The sequence below is a fragment of the Cricetulus griseus genome, chromosome 2, assembly GCF_003668045.3.
Source record: "Cricetulus griseus strain 17A/GY chromosome 2, alternate assembly CriGri-PICRH-1.0, whole genome shotgun sequence".
Classification (NCBI taxonomy): Eukaryota; Metazoa; Chordata; class Mammalia; order Rodentia; family Cricetidae; genus Cricetulus; species Cricetulus griseus.
This window is the reverse complement of record NC_048595.1, coordinates 394,258,017-394,276,872: the sequence shown is the minus strand read 5'-3', so window position 1 is coordinate 394,276,872 and position 18,856 is coordinate 394,258,017. Positions and strand designations below refer to the sequence as shown.

The 18,856-nt window shown below is 51.9% G+C and overlaps 1 protein-coding gene and 1 long non-coding RNA gene across 5 annotated transcripts in view; one reads left to right on the top strand and one right to left on the bottom strand.

Moving 5' to 3' along the window:
* The first annotated feature begins 2,354 nt into the window (after nt 1-2,354).
* Nucleotides 2,355-18,856, top strand: part of Rapgef3 (Rap guanine nucleotide exchange factor 3) — a 31,424-nt gene continuing 14,922 nt past the window's right edge. The window contains exons 1-15 of one of the 4 annotated variants that reach the window (XM_027396414.2): nt 2,355-2,487; nt 6,916-7,208; nt 9,515-9,684; nt 10,111-10,323; nt 14,671-14,724; nt 14,802-14,908; nt 15,093-15,214; nt 15,391-15,559; nt 16,135-16,219; nt 17,170-17,230; nt 17,322-17,398; nt 17,574-17,720; nt 18,028-18,140; nt 18,418-18,506; nt 18,767-18,845. In XM_027396414.2, coding sequence (XP_027252215.1) covers nt 9,679-9,684; nt 10,111-10,323; nt 14,671-14,724; nt 14,802-14,908; nt 15,093-15,214; nt 15,391-15,559; nt 16,135-16,219; nt 17,170-17,230; nt 17,322-17,398; nt 17,574-17,720; nt 18,028-18,140; nt 18,418-18,506; nt 18,767-18,845 — 1,322 coding nt within the window. In that variant the 5' untranslated portion in view covers nt 2,355-2,487; nt 6,916-7,208; nt 9,515-9,678. Of the gene's footprint in view, nt 2,488-3,995; nt 4,142-6,915; nt 7,209-9,514; nt 9,685-10,110; nt 10,324-14,670; nt 14,725-14,801; nt 14,909-15,092; nt 15,215-15,390; nt 15,560-16,134; nt 16,220-17,169; nt 17,231-17,321; nt 17,399-17,573; nt 17,721-18,027; nt 18,141-18,417; nt 18,507-18,766; nt 18,846-18,856 lie in introns of those variants that run through there. The other 3 variants (XM_035440849.1, XM_035440847.1, XM_035440848.1) reach the window with 3 other exon arrangements.
* On the bottom strand, nt 5,844-9,303 carry LOC113831142. Its single transcript, XR_003481423.2, has 2 exons — nt 8,532-9,303; nt 5,844-8,272 (listed from the first exon to the last, which is right to left on the bottom strand). It is a non-coding gene; the product is annotated as an uncharacterized LOC113831142 (long non-coding RNA).

Below are 18,856 nucleotides of genomic sequence, written 5' to 3'. Positions count from 1 at the left end.
AGCTGTCCATATGGAATTATTCCATCCTGGCTCTAGGGGGCAACCTTCCCCAGCCTTGAGCCTTCGTTCGTATTCAGCTATGCAGGTTCACTAAAACCTTGGAGACCTAAATTTAGCTTGTGAATTTTCTTAGATTCTTCTGCTCAGAGCTTACCTCATCACCCTGTCCTCCCCTATTCCGGATAGAGTTCAAAACTTGGTAATGACAGCCGAAGGCTGTGCCTGACTCAGGGGAGGGGAACCTAGCTTTCTGTCTCTCTACTTGTGTTTTTGTTTGTTTGCTAGAGACAGGGTTTTTCTGTGTAGTTTTGGCTGTTCTGGAACTCTCCTCTGAAGACCAGGCTGGCCTCGAACTCACAGAGATCTGCCTTCCTCTGCCTCCCAAATACTGGGATTAAAGGTGTGTGCCACCACCGCTCAGCTGTCTCTCTTCACTTCTGCATGTCCATCTGTGTCCTGAGTTCAGATCTATGGGCCAGAGAACTTCAGAAAGAACCAACCTAGAAGGGGAGCTGCAGGTAGCTGGCTGCAAGGAGGGCCCCAGCTAGTGAAAACCCCAGCTTTTGAGGCTTCAAGAAGGACCCAGATTCAGGGGGGTTTCTTGACCCAAAAAATGCTGTTTCCCAGGTCTGGGGTGACCTTCTGCCCCTAGAACAGGATCTTTCTTTTCCCAGATTTTTTTAAAATTTAAATTAGAAACAAGCTTGTTTTACATGTCAATCCCAGTTTCCTTTCCCTCCCCTCCTCCCCTGCCCCCCACCAACCTCCTATCCCATCCCCTTTCTGCTCCCCAGGGATGGTGAGGCCTTCCATGGGGATCTTCAAAGTCTCTCATATCATTTGGAGCAGGGCCTAGGCCCTTCCCTGTGTGTCTAGGCTGAGAGAGTATCTCTCTATGTGAAATGGGCTCCCAAAGCTCATTTGTATACTAGGGATAAATACTGATCTACTACCCCATAGACTGCTGAGGCCTCCTCACTGACACCCACATTCAAGGGGTCTGGATCAGTCCTATGCTGGTTTCCCAGCTATCAGTCTGGGGTCCATGAGCTCCCCCTTGTTCAGGTCAGCTGTTTCTGTGGGTTTCACCAGCCTGGTCTTGACCCCTTTGCTCATCATTCCTCCTTCTCTGCAACTGGATTCCAGAGTTCAGCTCAGTATTTAGCTGTGGGTATTTGCTTCTGCTTCTATCAGCTACTGGATGAAGGCTCTAGGATGGCATATAAGGTAGTCATCAATCTCATTATAGGGGAAGGCATTTAAGGTAGCCTCTCCACTATTGCTTAGATTGTTAGTTTGTGTCATCCTTGTAGATCTCTGGACATTTCCTTAGTGCCAGATTTCTCTTTAAACCTATAATGGCTCCCTCTGTTGTGGTATCTCTTATCTTGCGCTCCTCTATTTTTCCTCCAACTCAACCTTCCTGCTCCCTCATGTCCTACTCTCCCCTCATCTTCTCCCCTTCTCTTTCTGCTAGCTCCCTCTCCCCTCTCTTACCCCCCATTCCGCTCCCAATTTGCTCAGATCTTATCCCTTTCCCCTTGTTCATGGGGACCATGAATGTCTCTATTAGGGTCCTCCTTGTTTCCTAGCTTCTCTGATGGTGTGGATTGTAGGCTGGTAATCCTTTGCTCTGTGTCTAAAATCCATATATGAGTGAGTAATACCATGTTTGTCTTTTTGTGACTGGTAGACGAGGATCTTAAGGCTAGAATGGAACTACTTTAAGTCTCTCTTCACAGTGAGCCCCCCTTCTCTGCCTGCCTGAGAGCCCAGAGCAGTGGTTCTCACCCTTCCTAATGCTACAACCCTTTAATAAGTTCCTCATGTTGTAGTAACCCCCCTACAATAAAATTATTTTTGTTGCTACTTCATAACTGTAATTTTGTTGCTGTTATGAATTGTAATGTAAATATCCATGTTTTCTGAGGGTCTTTAGGTGACCCCTGTGAAAGGGTCATTTGATCCCCAAAAGGGTTGTGACTCACAGCTTGAGAACCACCGTCCTGGAGGTTCTTTCAGAGGCCAGGATAATGAGTGAAAAGATGCCAGGCAGAAGCCATAGTCATTTTGACAAAATCTAAAAGGGTTTTAGAAGGAAGGAAGGGGCTGATGTTGTTACCACTGCAGCAGCCCAGGAAGAGCAATGTGAGGCCCCAGCCATAGGACCTGTTTGAATCTCTCCGTCCCCGCTCCTTGGGAGCAGGGAGTGTTGATGTATAGGAAGCAGAGGACAGGTAAATCCGTGTTTGCCTCAACACGGACTAGGACTACAGCCTGGGGCCTATGGCGCTGATTCACTTGGGTGAGTCCCAGGAGGCTGAAGGGGGTGGAGGAAGAGTCAGGCTGCAGCTATGAAGTGGAAGAGCAGCCACTAAAGCCTGGGACAAGGGATGATGAAGAGTCATACTGAGACTGGAATTTGGGATGGGTTCATTACATGAAGGCTTCATTGCCTGGAGGCCTCCTCCTGTCATGAGGGCAGTGGTGAGTAAAGGACTAGAAATTGGTTGATCTCTTGCTTCTTCCAGAGAAGGGACCCAAGTATGGCAACCTGGGGGAGGTCTAAGTGGCCATGCTTGATGACCCTTTCTGCAGGGGAAAAAGATGTGCTGGCATTGGGAGGAGGCAGCAGAAGTACTGCTAGCCCATGAGCCGGGTGGAAAGGCATAAAGATAGGCTCATGGGGGAGCCACAAGAGAGGTGAAAAGGACCAGAGGAAGGAAAGAGGGAACCCCACTGACACCTCTCACCTCAGGCCACCCCCACAAACACACACACACACACACACACACACACACACACACACACACACACACGAGGTACAAAGCCTGAATGAAGCAGAGCCCAGTGTAATGGGTAAGAGGGATCCCATAATCCATTTTCTGCTCAGTGACCACTGATTTCTTCCCCAGAGGATTCTGGAAATAGTGTGTAACATGGTGAGTGCCAGGAACAGGGCAGGGAATATGGAGCTCCAGGGGAAGCCTGTCTTAGTTGGGGTTTCTAGGAAAGGGTTTATTCAGCTTACACTTCCAAATTGCTGCTCATCATCGAAGGAAGTCAGGACAGGAACTCAAACAGGGCAGGATTCTGGAGGCAGGAGCTGATGCAGAGGCCATGGAGGAGTGCTGCTTACTGGCTTACTTCCCCTGGTTTCCTCAGCCTTCATTCTTCTAGAACCCAGGGCCACCAGTCCAGGAATGGCACCACCTACCATGGCCTGCACCCTCCGCCATTGATCACTAATTGAGAAAATGCCTTACAGCTGGATCTCAAGGAGGCATTTCCTCAGCTGAGGATCCTTCCTCTCCGATGACTCTAACTTGTGTCAAGTTGACACATAAAACCAGCCAGTACATAGTCTGAGGCAGGTAGGACACCTGAAAGGGAAGGCAACTGGCCAGTGGCTGCATTTTGTAATGGCTCCCAGGCCCATTTGGGAGGGCACTTCCATGAAGGCTTGAAGAGCCTGGGCAGTCAAGGAGATCAGGCCAGAATTCTGCCACTCCTACAATGCGTCTTTATGGAACATATATGGCTGGCCTGCTCCTTCTCCTGAAGGTAAAGAACCTGGAGGAAGAGGAGGCTGGGGAACAGGAAGCACTCCTCAGTCCTAAGGTGGGAAGTCTAAATAGCTGAGGCTGCTGTCCATTCCAGACAGAGTCGTCCATGGAGGTCCCTCAGTTGGATTTATAGATGTCCCTTTGGCTCTTTGCTTCCTACTGTGGCTTCCATCTTTGCGCCTCCCCTGGTCTCTGATCAGGGCCCCTCTGAAGGGAGGAAACGGGCAGTAGATCTGGTGCCAGGAAGTCTTGGACTGTGCAACTTCCTCTCTGGCCCCAGCATTTCCTGAGCAGGATTTGGGGGCAGGACTGGGGCAGGTCTGATGCTGGAAAGAGATTCTATTCCTGGCTTGAATACCAAGTTGTACTCACTCCCCTGTGCCTCCTCCCCCACCCTAGCTAATACTCTGGGGACAACTGGAGCAACCAAGCAGGCAGGCCTGTGACAAAGGCCTGGATATGTCACGAGGCCTATCTAATAGGACTTCTCTCCTGGGCTTCTGCAACTACCACCCTGCCAGCATCCAAAAGCAGGCAGCAAGGAGAGCTGGGCAGAGTCCAAAGGCTCAGTATAGGTGAGGATGGGAACAGTTGAACCACAGGTTAAGAAAGTTTGGGAACACTGGAAGGGTGACCCTGGGAGGAGGTGGTAGTCTGCAGGTGGCCAGGTGGTCAGCTGTGGGGAGAATAGGAATGGTGTTGGTTGAGGAAGGCATGAGGTACTAGAAGGAGGGAAAACTGAGCTTAAGGGAAAGTGGCCACAACTGGAGTAGCCATTTCTGAGCACTGACCATTCAAGGTCAGATACAAAGTTCTCTCTCTCTCTTTTTTTTTTTTTTTTTTTTTTTTTTTTTTTTTTGTGTGTGTGTGTGTGTGTGTGTGTGTGTGTGTGTGTGTGTGTCCCTTTCTCCTTCTCCCCTCCTCCCTGAGCAGAAGCCAGGAATAAGAAGTGGTGGCTATCTTCTGCATGTTCATGTAATACAAGTTTCCTGAGTGAGTGGTCTATTCTCTGCTGCAGGCACTCTAGACTTAGCCTTGTGCCTTCTATGAGCCTGTCTTCTCCCACCAGCTTCTCCACCCTTTGGTCATCACCTCAGGTCTTTTCAGTGATTATTTTCTTGCTCCTCTGTCATGCACCAGGATCTTGAGCGTCAGAAGCATGTCCCTCCTCATGCCCCAGCAAGCTCCTTGCCAGTCCCCAGACCTGCCCATAATCCCTGCTTGCCCATTTCCCCAACTTAGGGAATGCAGGGACCAGATTTCTTCTGTTCACATCCCTGTCCAAAGTGGCTCATGAGTGACTGGTTCTGACCTGTTAGTCCTAGGAAGGGTTGGCTTCATGCCCATCAACATTCCAGCTCCCTGCCTCCTCTGCCCCCACCCCAGGAATGGGCAGGAGAGGAGATGAGTAACTGAACTGGAACCACTACTGGGAGAAGGAGCCCAGGAAAAGATTTAGAGGACTTTACAGACCCGGGAGGCAGAGTCCAGATAAGGGGGGCCTGGGTGCTTGTCTCAATCTTTCCCCATGATTGCTTAGCTATGGCCGATGCAGAAGTCCAGGGACCCTGGGAGAGAGTTGGCATTGGACCTTAACTCCTCTAGTGCGTTATTTAGGGTCAAGTCTCCAAGCTGCATCTCATTGAAGGCCAAACATTAACAACTTCTCCACCCTCAAATGATGAGGCTAAATCTTGCGAGTGACGCCAGCAGCACAGGACAAGAGGGGGGGATTAGGAAGCATGGGGAAAAGACACACCTCAAAAATAAACCAATAGAACAGCTTTTCTCAATGGTCCACATCTGCAGAGTGAGGGGCTACAGCAGGCAGCTTCTGATTTCCAGGGTTCCCCTTGACTTCATCTCCATCCCTAATCTAAGCATCTATTTACTCCAGATAACCACATTGGACTTTATGCTCCCAAAGCCTTGAGCCTTGGTTGGTTCTCTCTCTCTCTCTCTCTCTCTCTCTCTCTCTCTCTCTCTCTCTCTCTCTCTCTGAGGCAGGGTCCCTTGTAGTCCAGGCCAGCCTTAAATTTGCTATATAATTGATGACAACTTCGGACCCCTTATTCTTTTGCCTCCCCTTCTCCAGTGCTGGGATTATAGGCATGTACCACAACTCATTTATTTGGTGCTGGGGATGGATTCCAGAGCTCTGTGCATGCTGGGCAAGCACTCTGTCAACTGTGCTACCCCACCAGCCTGTTCCCAGAGTTTGGGGGTGGCATTTGCTACCCGGTTTTACAGCACAGATCCTGGCAACTGCAGTAAATGTCAAATGAATTCAAGATTTTTATTAATGATGCTGAGAGACTACACTGAAAGGATGAACAGAGGCGAGGCAGAGGTAGCGATCAGGGATGGGAGAGGTGGCTGAAGTAATAGATAGGAACATGGACTGTCATTACATGCCCAAGTATGGCTCTATGATTTGCCATCAGTGTGAGCTTGGACAGATTACTTCACCTCTCTGTGCTCTGGTTCCCTCACTTGCAAAGCTGTAAGGAGAAGAAAGTGGTATTTACAAGAGAGCTAACACTAAGATGAGTAACTGCTACAAGACCACCCCTGACTGTAGCAGCTACAGTGGTTGAACCAGCCACTTAGGTGCCTGATTGGCTGTAGAAGGGAGCCACCTTACAGGTTTCTTGCTTAGACAGTGGCAGGACTCCAGGAGCTGAGAGGCAAAGCAGGAGGAGGAGCCCCTGAGGCAGGAAGGGAGTGTTGGACACGTGGAGTTTTAAGGCTCCAGCTGAAATCCAGGAAGCTGTGGGCTCAGTGTGTGCAAAGTTAGCCAAGGGGCCTAGCTGGAAGAGACACTGTCCAGAGTCAAAGCCTGGTTCTCAGAGTCCCCTCTCTCCAGCTATCCTACCTCTATGCCTAGTCCCCAGGAAGGCCACCCTTAACCTGAGAGACAGAGAGGGCCCTAGGGGACTTGTATTCTGGCAGAAGCTCACTGAAGGGACAGTCTGTATCAAGTGGATTTTGATGTGCCTCTCATATCACCTATCTGGTCCTCTCTGACCACCAGAGCCAGAATGCCCAGGGCTGGGGAGATGGCTCCTGATGTGGGCTTTTTATCTTTGTAGGAGCTTTCCCAATATTTCTAAAGTAGGACTGTACTGATCCAGTGACCTTTTGGGTAGACCACTCAGTACTCTGGTACTCTCCAATTAGAAGAACTTGACCACATTATTTAACATCTTGGAGCCTGTTTCCTCATCTGAAAAATGGTATAATGATAATGCCATTTCACAGGGTTGGTGTGACAATTGAATGAATGTATATGAAGTATTAAGAACAGGGCTAGTGTAGTCTAACTACAATTATTATTTCTCTGTCGAAGACACCTACCAGGCATGTAATGACAGTTGGGGAGGGAAGATGCTGCAACAGGACACGGCATGATCACCTCCAAGATAACCCATCTGGCCTGGATGTCTTCTTCAGACATCCTTCCCTGTCCCCTGACCCTCCAGGCCTCAGCCTCAATGGAACATCGAATGAGCAGTAATTACACTGGCCAGGTCCCATCTGTCAATCCCAAGAGAACTCACTGCACTGGCAGGTGGCAGGAAATCTGACTCCTGCTCAGAAGGGACATCTAATCCTTTCGTGGCTCGGGTCATCAGTGACTAGGTAAGCATAAAAACAGCATCGTAGCCTCCTAGGACAGAAAGAATGAGGGAAAGATGGGGCCAATAAGTTTGGGACAGTCACTGTTGCCATCTGAATGGCTTTCTTCAGGTGCTTTCTGTGTGTTAACTACTTTTCTCACTGCCATGACAAATAAAAGCTACAAAAGAAAGGGTTTTAGTCGCAGTTGGAAGGTCCAGGCCATCAAAGAGGAGGCATGGTGACAGAAGTATTAGCTGGTCACACTGTACTGGCAGTCAGGAAGGGTGAATGTGGCACCCAGGTCACTTGGCCTTTTTGTTCTCCGAGGGACCCTGTTCTGTGGGGACCTTGATGCCCTCATTCAAGGTGGGTCTTATCTCTGAAAACACCTTCAAAGGTGCCCAGGGGTTTGTCTCTTAGGTGCTTCTAAATCATGTCAGATGGAAAATGATTATGAATTGTCGTGCCCTGCCTGGCCCTGACACACACACACACACACACACACACACACACACACACACACACACACACTGTCCCTTCTTGTATCTTAGTACCTCTCCGGGCATCACAGGCTAGAGAATGACGATAGGGTCTGAGAGAGCATATGCAGGACATCCTGGGGGTGAAGTGGAGTCAGACAACCTAGATAGGATTGCCACTGGACAGGAAACAGGGCCAGGCACATGGTTTGATCAAGCAGGTGTCCTACCTCATCTCTCAGCATCTTTCCCTCCTGCCCTAAGTGGGGCAACAGGAATGGGAAACAGGGAATGTCCTACTCCACAGCCAGTTTCAGGGAACTTTTGCAAGACCTTCTAGGCCAGATCTGGCATTCCAAGTGCCACCACTGCACCCCCAACTCTTTTCTCCAAACACACCCGAGACTATCCATTTCCTGTCTTTTAGGTCAAGATTCCAAGCCATTCTCCAAGGTTTAGGAACTTGAGTTGTGGGCGGGACTCCTTTTCCCAGGTTCCCTTCTTTGCTCAGGAGGAGCAGTGAAGTCTTCTTTAGTGTGTCTCAAAGGGTGAGCACTATGGATGAGCTGGAACGCTGGTTCAATGTACGGATTTTCTATTTCACGCCTGCAAGATAGAATCACAAATTGAGAAGTTAAAACGTTCGTGCTCATATGCCCCTGGGAGAGAAAAACTATTGAAACACACACGCATTAAAAGGTTTCTAATGACGATTAAAATTCTCGCATCACGAAACCAATTCTGGGTGGAAATGGTTTAATGGCAGTGGGAAAGGAGAAGAGAAGGGCTAAGGGGAGAGTCCTAGAACGCTAGGGGCAGGACATGTACCTTTTTCTAAACCCTCATTAATGTCCTGAGCAATTACCGGGCGCCGCGGAAATCGTCCCAGGTTAGTCTCTGTCCACTCAGAAGCAGGCGTGAGTGAGATGAAGTGCCAGCATCTGTGTGGCGGTGGAAAGAGGCACAGGGAGGTGTGGGGCCTCTGCCTTTACCTAGCCCGACATAGGGGAGCAGGCCAGGGGCTGGGGGGGGGGGCGGCACTTGAGAGGTGTGGCCCTCTAAAGTCCAGCCTGTCTTCGGAATTGCCACAAATCCAAGCCCTGGAACGATCTATGCATCCACTCGTTCCTCTCTCCATCTGGAATGCGGTCCCTGGCCCTCCAGCCTTAACTTCCCAATCCTCGCGATTGGGAGGGCAAAGGTGGGAAGCCAGGCAGCGGGATTCCCCATGGGAAGACTGCCCAGTTACAACTCCGGGTTGCTGGAGACCCTGAACCCAAACGGGAGGCCGGACGCCCCTGGTCAGGAAGCAGCCCCAGCCCGGATTTCCCTCTCGGGTGGGGCCGCCATGACTCACTCCCTCCCCCTTCCCTAGTTTCCTTGTTTGCATTTCTCCTCCTGGCCACGTGGCGGCGGGTGCAGTCTTCGCGGCCCCTTACCCGGCACCAGACTGAGACTGGGGCATATACCCTAATGCATTACCCGCTGGGGCTTCTTGTCCGGAGCATGAACCCACTGATGTAGTCCCGGGCAGGGACTCCATCAGCTGTGGGTCCTGCCCCTTCCCCTATGTCCACCTCTACCGTAAAGCCGGTGCCTGTTCCCCGCCCCCTCGGCCTGTCCCGGGGAGGGGAAGGGGCGGGCAGCTCAGGGGGTGTGACAGCTCCTGCCCGGATCAGTGCCAGCTGCAGCTTCGCTTGAACGCCCTGTGCCAGCTGGCGCTTACATCTGGGACGGAGGCGGAGGCTCGGAGTTCTTAGCCTTTGGGGAGGGGTGGGGGTTCCCCCACGCCCCCAGCCCTCTACGAACCCAGGACGAGCCCCTCTGCCTAGCCCTGCATCTTGCTAGTCCAGACAACCTGTCCTGTTGGGAACTGGCCCTTCGCTGCCGCCCGAGTGTCGCTCGCACCGACACCCCCCTCAGGATTCCCGGGCGGAGCTGCCCTGGAGAGCTCCAGGGATCTTCCAGCCTCTTGCTAGAGAGTGCACCGCTGTGTGAGCTGGAGAAGAAACATGAAGGTGGGTAAAGGTGGGGCCAGGGTCAGGGCCAAGGAAAGCTGCTGGAAAGGGCGGGAGAGGAAGACGACACGTGGGGGAGTTTGGGTGGGAAAGGGTGGTGGGGAGGAGAGTTTCAGGCAAAGCTGCTTCTGGGGATCTAGTGTGTGTACAGCCTCAAGCCGGGAGAGGTGGGCATGCCTGCAGGACATGGGCAGTGAGGCGGGGCAGCATTCCATCAGGGACTGAGAAGGGCCCCATCTTTGTGAGCCAGCTGGGAGACCCCTAGGTGCGCCAAGCCAGCAGGACCCGGGGCAGGTCTTCCTGTCCCTCCCCCGGCTCCTGGCAGGCTTGCCGCACCTCCGCCTGACCAGTCCAAGTCCAGAGGACACTAAGCCTGGGGTGGTTGTGTGGAGGTTCAGCTCCTCCAGCTGATGGCTGTCCTCACAGGTCGGCTGGCCAGGTGACAACCACTGGCAGGTGGGTCCAGCTGTGGTGGAAAGTCCAGCTGTGGGAGCACCGCAGGTGGAAAGTCTCCCCGACGTGGTTCCGGAGGGCACGCTGCTCAACATGGTGCTGAAGAGAATGCACCGTCCCCGGTGCTGCTCTTACCAGCTGGTGTTCGAGCACAGGCGGCCCAGCTGCATCCAGGGACTTCGCTGGGTGAGTACCCTCCATCTGCCAGGCTGGACCAGGGCTGGAAGAGTCCGGACTGCTGTGCTGGTCGGCCAGCAAGCTTGCTTCAGAGGTGCAGAGTAAATTTGGGTAGACAGACAGGTTGGTGGCAGTATGTGTGGCTGATGGCAAAACTGGAGGCTGTGTCTGTGTGTAGGGTGCCCGGTGTGCGTGGTGTACTGGGCTGCTCCCTATTAAGGCTTTATCATTTATCCATCCCCTCTGTGTGGCAGGCGTTGACTTATGTGTTGAGAGTTCTCTCTGTGTGGCAGTGGGAGATGTGGGGCCAGGTCAAGTGGGGGTGAAATTAGCTTGGTTACTGTTCCTGACACATCACCGTGGCAACGGTCTCCTTTAGTGAACAATGAACTGGGCTGATTCTGGTGCTTTTTTTTTCCCTCCTGGGGTGTGAGGCATTTGTGTGGATAAAGCTTGGCACCTGGCCATGGGGAACTGAAGAGGTTTCAGAGAAGACTGCTGGAGGAAAGGAGTGGGAAGGACAGGGGTTGGGGGTGGGAGATAGGAGCCAGTCCCCAGGGATACTCTTCTCTCTTCCCAACCACCAGGTTTGACCGTCCTGTCTGTATGCTGTGTATACCCCCACGTACGTGTGTGCACGCACACATGTGTGTATAGGGCAGAGGGTACTGAGTGGAGGGTGGAGAGAAGGCAGGAGTGGATGACAAACTTGGAAAGGATCATGTCTCACCAACAAGTCTCTTTGAGTAAAACAATCACCATTGTCTCCTTTTCCTACCTTGTCTGAACACTATTTCCATTTCTAATAAAGGGGTCTGTGTTGAGAAAGCTCCAGGTGGGTCTAGAGGAGGAGACCTTCTGCACTGGAGTTGAGTCCCTACTTGTCCTTCTTTCCCTGGGTCTTTCTTATGGGGGGGAGACTGGTTCTACCCCACACCCCCACTCAGGCTCTGGGTCACTGCGGTAATTCCTGCTGGGATCTAGCTGCTGGAACCTTCCCTCTGGCCTTCCCCTTCAGGCTATAATTATTTGTGCATTTCCTGTCCCCTTCCCAGCTTGGAGAAGCTAGGTAGGAGGTGGGAGAAGGTCAGTTACCAGGACAATGAGGTCACTGGGGAATCTCTTGTGATCCAAAGTCAGGGAAAAGGTGGAGGAAGTCTCTGGCCACTCTCCTAGCTCCTCTAAGACAACAGAAAGGAAGGACCAGCTTGCATGGGAGTCTGAACATATAAAAGTGGAGGCTGCTGGAATACAAATGGGGTCAAAGGTCCAGAAACAAGGCCCACCTCTGCCATGTAAGGGGGAGAGTGGGGGAGGGCTAATGACTAAAGTGCTGAGGTTTTTAGGACTAGAGGCCACTGTCCCCCAGCTCTCTACCATGTTCATCCTTGAGGGGTGAGTGAGGTAGGCTCAGTCTCTTGTGCCTGTGTTTAGGAGCTCTCTGGCTCCCTTCGAGGCTACACCTCTTGACTCTCTCCAGGCTCCTTTGGCTCATGAAGTGTTCCCTAGAGGGAGCAAGTTCAAGCAGGGTGTGTGTATGTATAGGGTGAAGAAGTTGGGCCCAGAGCCCAGGAAGACAGGGCTGGGTTGTTCAGGCTATACCCATCTCTTTAGAAAGCCCAGGGGGAAGGTGGGTTAACCTTCTGAAGCATAGTTTATCAGAGACCAGGACAAGAGAAGCTGGTCCACAGAGAGCTTAAGCAGCCTAAGATCACACACCCTGGCTGTCAATCAGAAAGAAGCATTAGAACCCAGGCTTCTGGCTCCAGAGGCCACACAGGTGCCCACTGCTGCTCACTAATGGTCCTCTCGGTGACTGTTCCCAAGGTCTCTATCCACAGGAGCATTGCAGGGGCATGGAAGGGCTGTGATAACAAGCATGTCCCTTACTCTTCCTTTAGAATGTTCCTGAGGGCAGAATGCCTCTGCTGCTTTTGTGACTGTGACCTGCCCAGAGGAAGTACAGGGGTTGAACTCAGGAGAGATGACAGGGCCTGAGTGGGCCATGGAGTGAGACAGGTTCTGGTGTGAATGCTGTTTTGCCACCTGTTAGGGTGGCTATGTAACCTTTTTCTGGCTGTGAAATAATACAAACATCTGCTTCACCTGGAGGCGGCACTTAGACTCTTCCCTTTCAGAGCAACTATGTGACCCTAGGCAGTGACTTTGACTCTTCAGGGCTTCAGCTTTCTTTAGCAAACTGAAGTGCCTTATGGCTGCTTTCTTAAGCTACCACTCTCAGACTCCCGTGCCCATCCCCTGGGGCAGGGCAGGAAGTGACCAGCATGGTCATGTGGCCTCGTAGGTCAGGAGAATTCCAGGAAGGGTGAGCTGGGGATATAGCTTAGTGGGTAGAGTGCTGGCTTAGCATGCCAGGAACCCTGAGCAGTGGCAGTTCTTGATATCATAGCACTGAGGACGCAAGGCAAGATGATCAGAAGTTCAAGGTCATCCTCAGCTTCTTAGTGACTTCAGCCTGAGCTGCAAGCGACCTTGCCTCTAAAAAACAAAACTACAAAAACCTGAGACCAAACAGATGGCTTTGAGAATGACAGCATTTGCTAATCTCACAGAGGCCCTGAATTCAGTCCCGAGCAACCATGTCCAACAGCTCACAGCTACTGTAACTCCAGTTCCAGGGCATCTGACACCCTCGTCTATCTTTTATGAGCACGTGCACGTGAACATGCACACATGTGCAAACACACACACACACACACACACACACACACACACACACACTAACAATAATAATGGAGCCTACACTACAGTCTGGACTGTGGGCACCAAAGGGAGCTGGGGCAGGAACTAGGGTGACGGGCATTTTGACTTGAATAACAAGAAGTCATTAGCACTCGGGCACTGTTTGTTCCAACACAAGGTCTGGCTGGATAGCATTCCTGCCCTTCCTCCCTTCCTGGCTCCTCCTCCTCCTCCTCATTTCCTGTCCTTAAGTCTCTAGGGCTGTGTGTCTGGCATTGGCCTGGGCCCCATGACCCGGGCAGGGATACCCTTGGGACACCTAGTGACTTCCGCCTCACGCTGGGCTAGGCGCCCATGCCAGACCTTTAGGCCTCTGCCTGGGGATAGTGACAAAATGCCTTTGCCTAAGATCTGCCACTCTCGGGAACAGGACTTGGATGCCAGCTCCTTACCCAATGCTTTTCCAGGACCTTGAGTGCTGGCAAGTAGGGTGGGTGGAATGAGACTGGTAAGGAGACCATTTGGGTGGGAGTTCCAGCTTACCCATGGTTGGCTGTGCGTGCATGGCTGCCTTAGGTGGGGTACTTGTTACTCTGTAAGTCACAAGGAACAGACACAGTCTCTGCTCTGCCTACCACACCTAGGCTGTGGTGCTATCAGGGAGGTGGAGGTGCTCTGTGAGCTGTAAAGGGTGCCTTGGGAGGGCTTTTAGAGAGCAGGGCAGCCTGCCCAGAGATGTTCATAAACTCATTTCCAGATGGTCTGAAAAGAGGGTTGTGAGGAACCTTCATGGCTGAAATGCCAGGGTACAGGTGCCCTGGAGTCCCTGGTGGCAGCGACATTGCTACCAAGAGCCTTGCTAACCAATGTTTCTATGGTAAACCAGTCTTATGGGCTGCCAAGGCCTTATCCACCTTTATGGGTCTGTGCCTTGCAGTATCTCATAGAAAGAAGTCTTCCAGTTGCAGCCCCACCTGTGCCCTACTGAATAATGAAAGCTAATATACGCACAGCCATATGCCTGACAATGGTTAAACGTGCAATCTGTATCGGGGGCCTTCCAAAAGTTCATGGGTTGCTTTGATTTGCACTTGAGATTTCATACATCAAGATTTTGTTTGGGGATCACACCATTACTATGGTACCTGGTTCCAGTGTTTGTGTTTTCAGTAAGACACAGCCCTACAGAGGGCTCTGTGGTTGGGCACAATCCTGAGCTTGGGGTCAAGCCTGTAGTCCCAGCTGGGAGCTGGTGTTCTCAGGCCTCCCAAGATGTTCATGCCCTGGCCTCTCATGAATCTTGTATTGTGCCTTCCAACTTCGTCCAGCACCACTCCCACCAACCATACACAGGGACTGTTTGCCTGATAGCCTGAGCATGTGTGGACCTTGGGTGAGCCAAGTTGGGATCTTGGGGACTCTCACCTGCAGCACACTGGTGTGGGACAAAACTTCTGAGAGGGGCAGCGGTATGGGGGAACAGTATCTTGCACACTGGGTAAGCAACAAGTGTTTATTTATGGCATAGGGGCTCGATGGATGCATTGAGACCAAGACTCAGGCAAGGGCAACAGTGAGTAGGGCAGGGAAGGGTCTCACTCTGTGAGTTTGAAGGCCTCTCTCTGATTGTCAAACTCTCCGTACTGCCCTCAGACACCACTTACCAACAGTGAGGAGTCTCTGGACTTCACTGTGAGCCTGGAGCAGGTATGAGTAGAGGAAAGTAGAGCTGGGAGGGGGCTGCTGTGGGGGCTTCAGGCCTAAATTTGCCCCCTTCATTCCAGGCCACCACGGAGCGTGTGCTCAAGGCAGGGAAGCTCCTGCATCGTCATCTCCTGGCCACCTACCCTACCCTCATCCGAGACAGAAAATACCATCTCCGACTGTATCGGTGAGTGGGGGTCCTGGCTGTCCTTTACAGTTACCCTGTTGGCTTTCCTTCCTGATCTCTTCTAGGAACTGGGACCAAGCCCTGCTTTGTAGGGAAGAACTGGGCTTGGGCCTGGATGGAGACTTTGGATACCGATCCCTCTCACTCCTACTTTGATTCTCTGGCCTCCTTCCATTTCCCACAGGCAATGCTGCTCTGGCCGGGAGCTGGTGGATGGGATCTTGGCTCTGGGGCTTGGCGTCCATTCACGGAGCCAAGCTGTGGGCATCTGCCAGGTGCTGCTGGATGAGGGTGCCCTTTGCCATGGTAAGCTGAGCTCTGATTGGGCAGTAGGACTGGGTGGAGGTAGGGAGGGCTGACCTGAGGACTGGACTGTGTTGGGAGTTCCAGAGGGGCTTAAAGCATTGTGATGGTATTAGTATGAAGTCCACTACTTGGCCTAATTTTCTCTTCCCTGCCATGCCTGTGCCTTGGCTCCCCAGTGAAACATGACTGGACCTTCCAGGACCGAGATGCCCAATTCTATAGGTTCCCTGGACCAGAGCCAGAGCCTGCGGGAACTCATGATGTTGAAGAGGAGCTTGTTGAGGCAATGGCTCTACTCTCACAGCGAGGGCCTGATGCCTTACTCACTGTGGCGCTCCGGAAGCCGTAAGTACAGAGCCTTGTCCCCTGTCCCCACTCTCACGTGGCCTTCAGTTAGACCTCAAAGGCTCTCAGATTCATTTGGGGAAAAGGACCTAGGCAGGAGCAGAGGCCTGAACTCAGCTCTCATGCTGCCTTGGACTTGCCATGTGACCTCAGCCCCCACATCTCTGACTGTTTCTCCTAGTCCTGAGGTTGTTGGTCCAGAGAACCCCCCCACACACACACACTAACAGTGGGTGTGGATTTTGGACTGAGGCAAGTCAGGGTTCGACTTCTAGCCCAACCAGCTACTCACTGGGTGACCTTGGGCCTCTTCAGCCAGCTTCCTCTTCTGTCAAGCGAAGATAATAGTGCCCATGTCATAGTGTGAGCACCAAATGAAATAATGCGTGAAAAGGTGCTTAGCACAGTGCCTGGTACCCAGGGCTCACCCGCAAAGCCTGTTATTGATATCAGTGGATTGACTGATGGTTGTGGAGCCACCATCTGGCTCCAGGCCCCAGGCTCCAGCAGGCAGGTGGGGTGGCTCCCTCTCTTGCTCTGGCTCCCAGTTCTCAGGGCGTCCTCTGCTCCTGCAGCCCAGGTCAGCGGACAGACGAAGAATTGGACCTCATCTTCGAGGAGCTGCTGCACATCAAGGCGGTGGCCCACCTCTCCAACTCAGTCAGTACACACACAGGCTTGCCATTTAGCTAGACCTCTTCATCCAGGAGCCCTCAGATTCCTACTGACAGATGGGGGGTAGGGGTGGGGAGAGCAGTTTCCTCCCTTTTGTCTGTGGCTTGAAGATTTCCATCTAATTTCTTTTTTCTCTTTCTCCCCCCCCCCATCCTCCTGAGATAGGCTTTCTCTGTGTAACAGTTCTGGCTGTCCTGGAACTTGCTTTGTAGACCAGGCTGGCCTGGAACTCACGGAGTGCTAGGATAACAGGCATGCTCCACACAGCCTGGTTTCTTTTTCTTTTCTTTTTTTTTAAATTAAAGTTTAAAAATTATTATCTTAAGTGTATGTATGGTTTACTCACATGTATGTCTGTATACAACATGCATGCCTGATACCTGTGGAGTCTAGAAAAGGGTATTGGATCCCCTGGAACTGGTTACAGATGGTTGTGAGCTGCCATCTGTATGCTGGGAATTAAACACAGGTCTTCTGGAAGAGCAGCCAGTGCTCTTAACCACCGAGATGTCTCTCCAGTCTCTCTATCTAATTTCTTTTTTAACGATTTATTGATTTTTATTTCATGTACATTGGTTTGCCTGCCTGTATGAGGGTGTTGGATCCCTTGGAGCTGGTGTTACAGGCAGCTCGGAGCTGCTATGTGAGTGGGTGCTGGGAATTGAACCCGGATCCTCTGGAAGAACAGTCAAGTGCTCTTAACCACTGAGCAATCTCTTAGCCCCTCTCTACCTAATTTCTTACCGTTAGCCCTCAGTCTGAATATTTTCCCACCTCTCTTGGCCTTCCTTTTCTTTGTCTTCACTACATGCCGGGACAGCCAGCCTGGCCACAGCTCTGTCCTCCAGTGCTCTGTCTTTAGATTTACCTTCTCTCTCAGCTTGTCTCTCTTTCCCCCAGATTGACACTATCGACCTTCCTTTTCCCACTCCTAGGTGAAGCGGGAATTAGCTGCTGTTCTGCTCTTTGAACCACACAGCAAGGCAGGGACTGTGTGTAAGTTGGGTTGGCCACAGACAGGGTCAGGAGCCATTGGGGGCAGTGGTGGGTGACAGGAGAGGACTAATCTGATCTGTGCTTCTGTCAGTGTTTAGCCAGGGGGACAAGGGCACCTCGTGGTACATTATCTGGAAGGGATCTGTCAACGTGGTGACCCACGGCAAGGTAAGTTCTCCCTCCAGCCCACCACAATCCCCTGGAGTGTCAATGATCTCTGCTTCGTGTCCTCATGGACACTCCTTTTTGACAGTCCCTAGGCTGCTGATCCTATGTGTGTCTGAGTCCGTCCCCTAGCAGGGGCTGATGGTAGGGGTAGACTGTGACTGAGTTCTGGCTTCAGGGGCTGGTGACCACATTGCATGAGGGAGATGACTTTGGACAGCTGGCTCTGGTGAACGATGCACCTCGGGCAGCCACTATCATCCTTCGAGAAAATAACTGTCACTTCTTGCGTGTGGACAAGCAGGACTTCAACCGAATCATCAAGGTGCCACAGGGTGGGGGTGATGGTGGGGTGCGGTGAGGACATGATGCAGTGTGGGGCAGAGCCGCTGGTGTCCAAGAGAGTTTATAGGCAGACTTGGGATTTAGCTGGGAATGCACACCCTGAGTTTGGTGTGAGAGACCGGAGACTGGTGGGTTGCAGAGGGTTGGGTTTGGGGCTGAAGCTTTGGAGGTCTGATAAAGTTGGGTCTTGAGAAGCATTGAGGTTCTGCTGAGGGTCCTTAGGCTCAGGGTTTGGAGGTCTGGAGAGGAGACTAAGGCATTGAGCACCTGTGTGGCTCTTTTTCCAGGATGTGGAAGCAAAAACCATGAGGCTGGAAGAACACGGCAAAGTGGTGTTGGTTCTGGAGAGGAGCTCTCAGGGTACCGGCCCTTCCCGTCCCCCAACCCCAGGCAGGAACAGGTAACAAGCCCACCATATCTCTCCCTACACAGCTCCCCCACGGCTCCCCATTTACATTCCTCTCCCTCTTGCCTTAGCTCCTTTCCCATGCCATGTTTCTATCTTTTGGCCATCTGGGGGGCAGGAGGCACTGAGGGACTGGGGTGATGTATTAGTAACCCCTCTCCAAGATGGAGTAGATCTGGTGAATCAGGAAGCATGATGGGATCAATTATTGATGATGGAGAGGAGTAATTATGGAAGGGCACGCACTATAGATGGACTGGTTTTCCTCTAGGTATACAGTAATGTCTGGCACCCCAGAGAAGATCCTAGAACTCCTGTTGGAAGCTATGCGACCAGATTCCAGTGCTCATGACCCAACAGGTAGAGTCAGAAGACACTATTTTGTTCTCCGAGTCATCAGGAGATCATTGCGGTCTGACCTCATCAGAGGCTAGATTGGTCCATACAGGCAGTTGGCAGGAAGTACTCTTGGCCTGGGTGGAAAACACTGTCATAGGGGCTGGGCATTGCTTCCCTTGCTTGTGTTGTACTTGGGGACATGTGTTGCAGCTGCTCATATAGCTAGCTGTGTGGTGACTTGGCTTCTGAAGTCCCTTCCCATCCCTGCCCCTGCCCAACAGAGACATTCCTCAGTGACTTCCTGCTGACCCACAGTGTCTTCATGCCCAGCACCCAGCTCTTCACTGCCCTCCTGCATCAATATCCTTCGA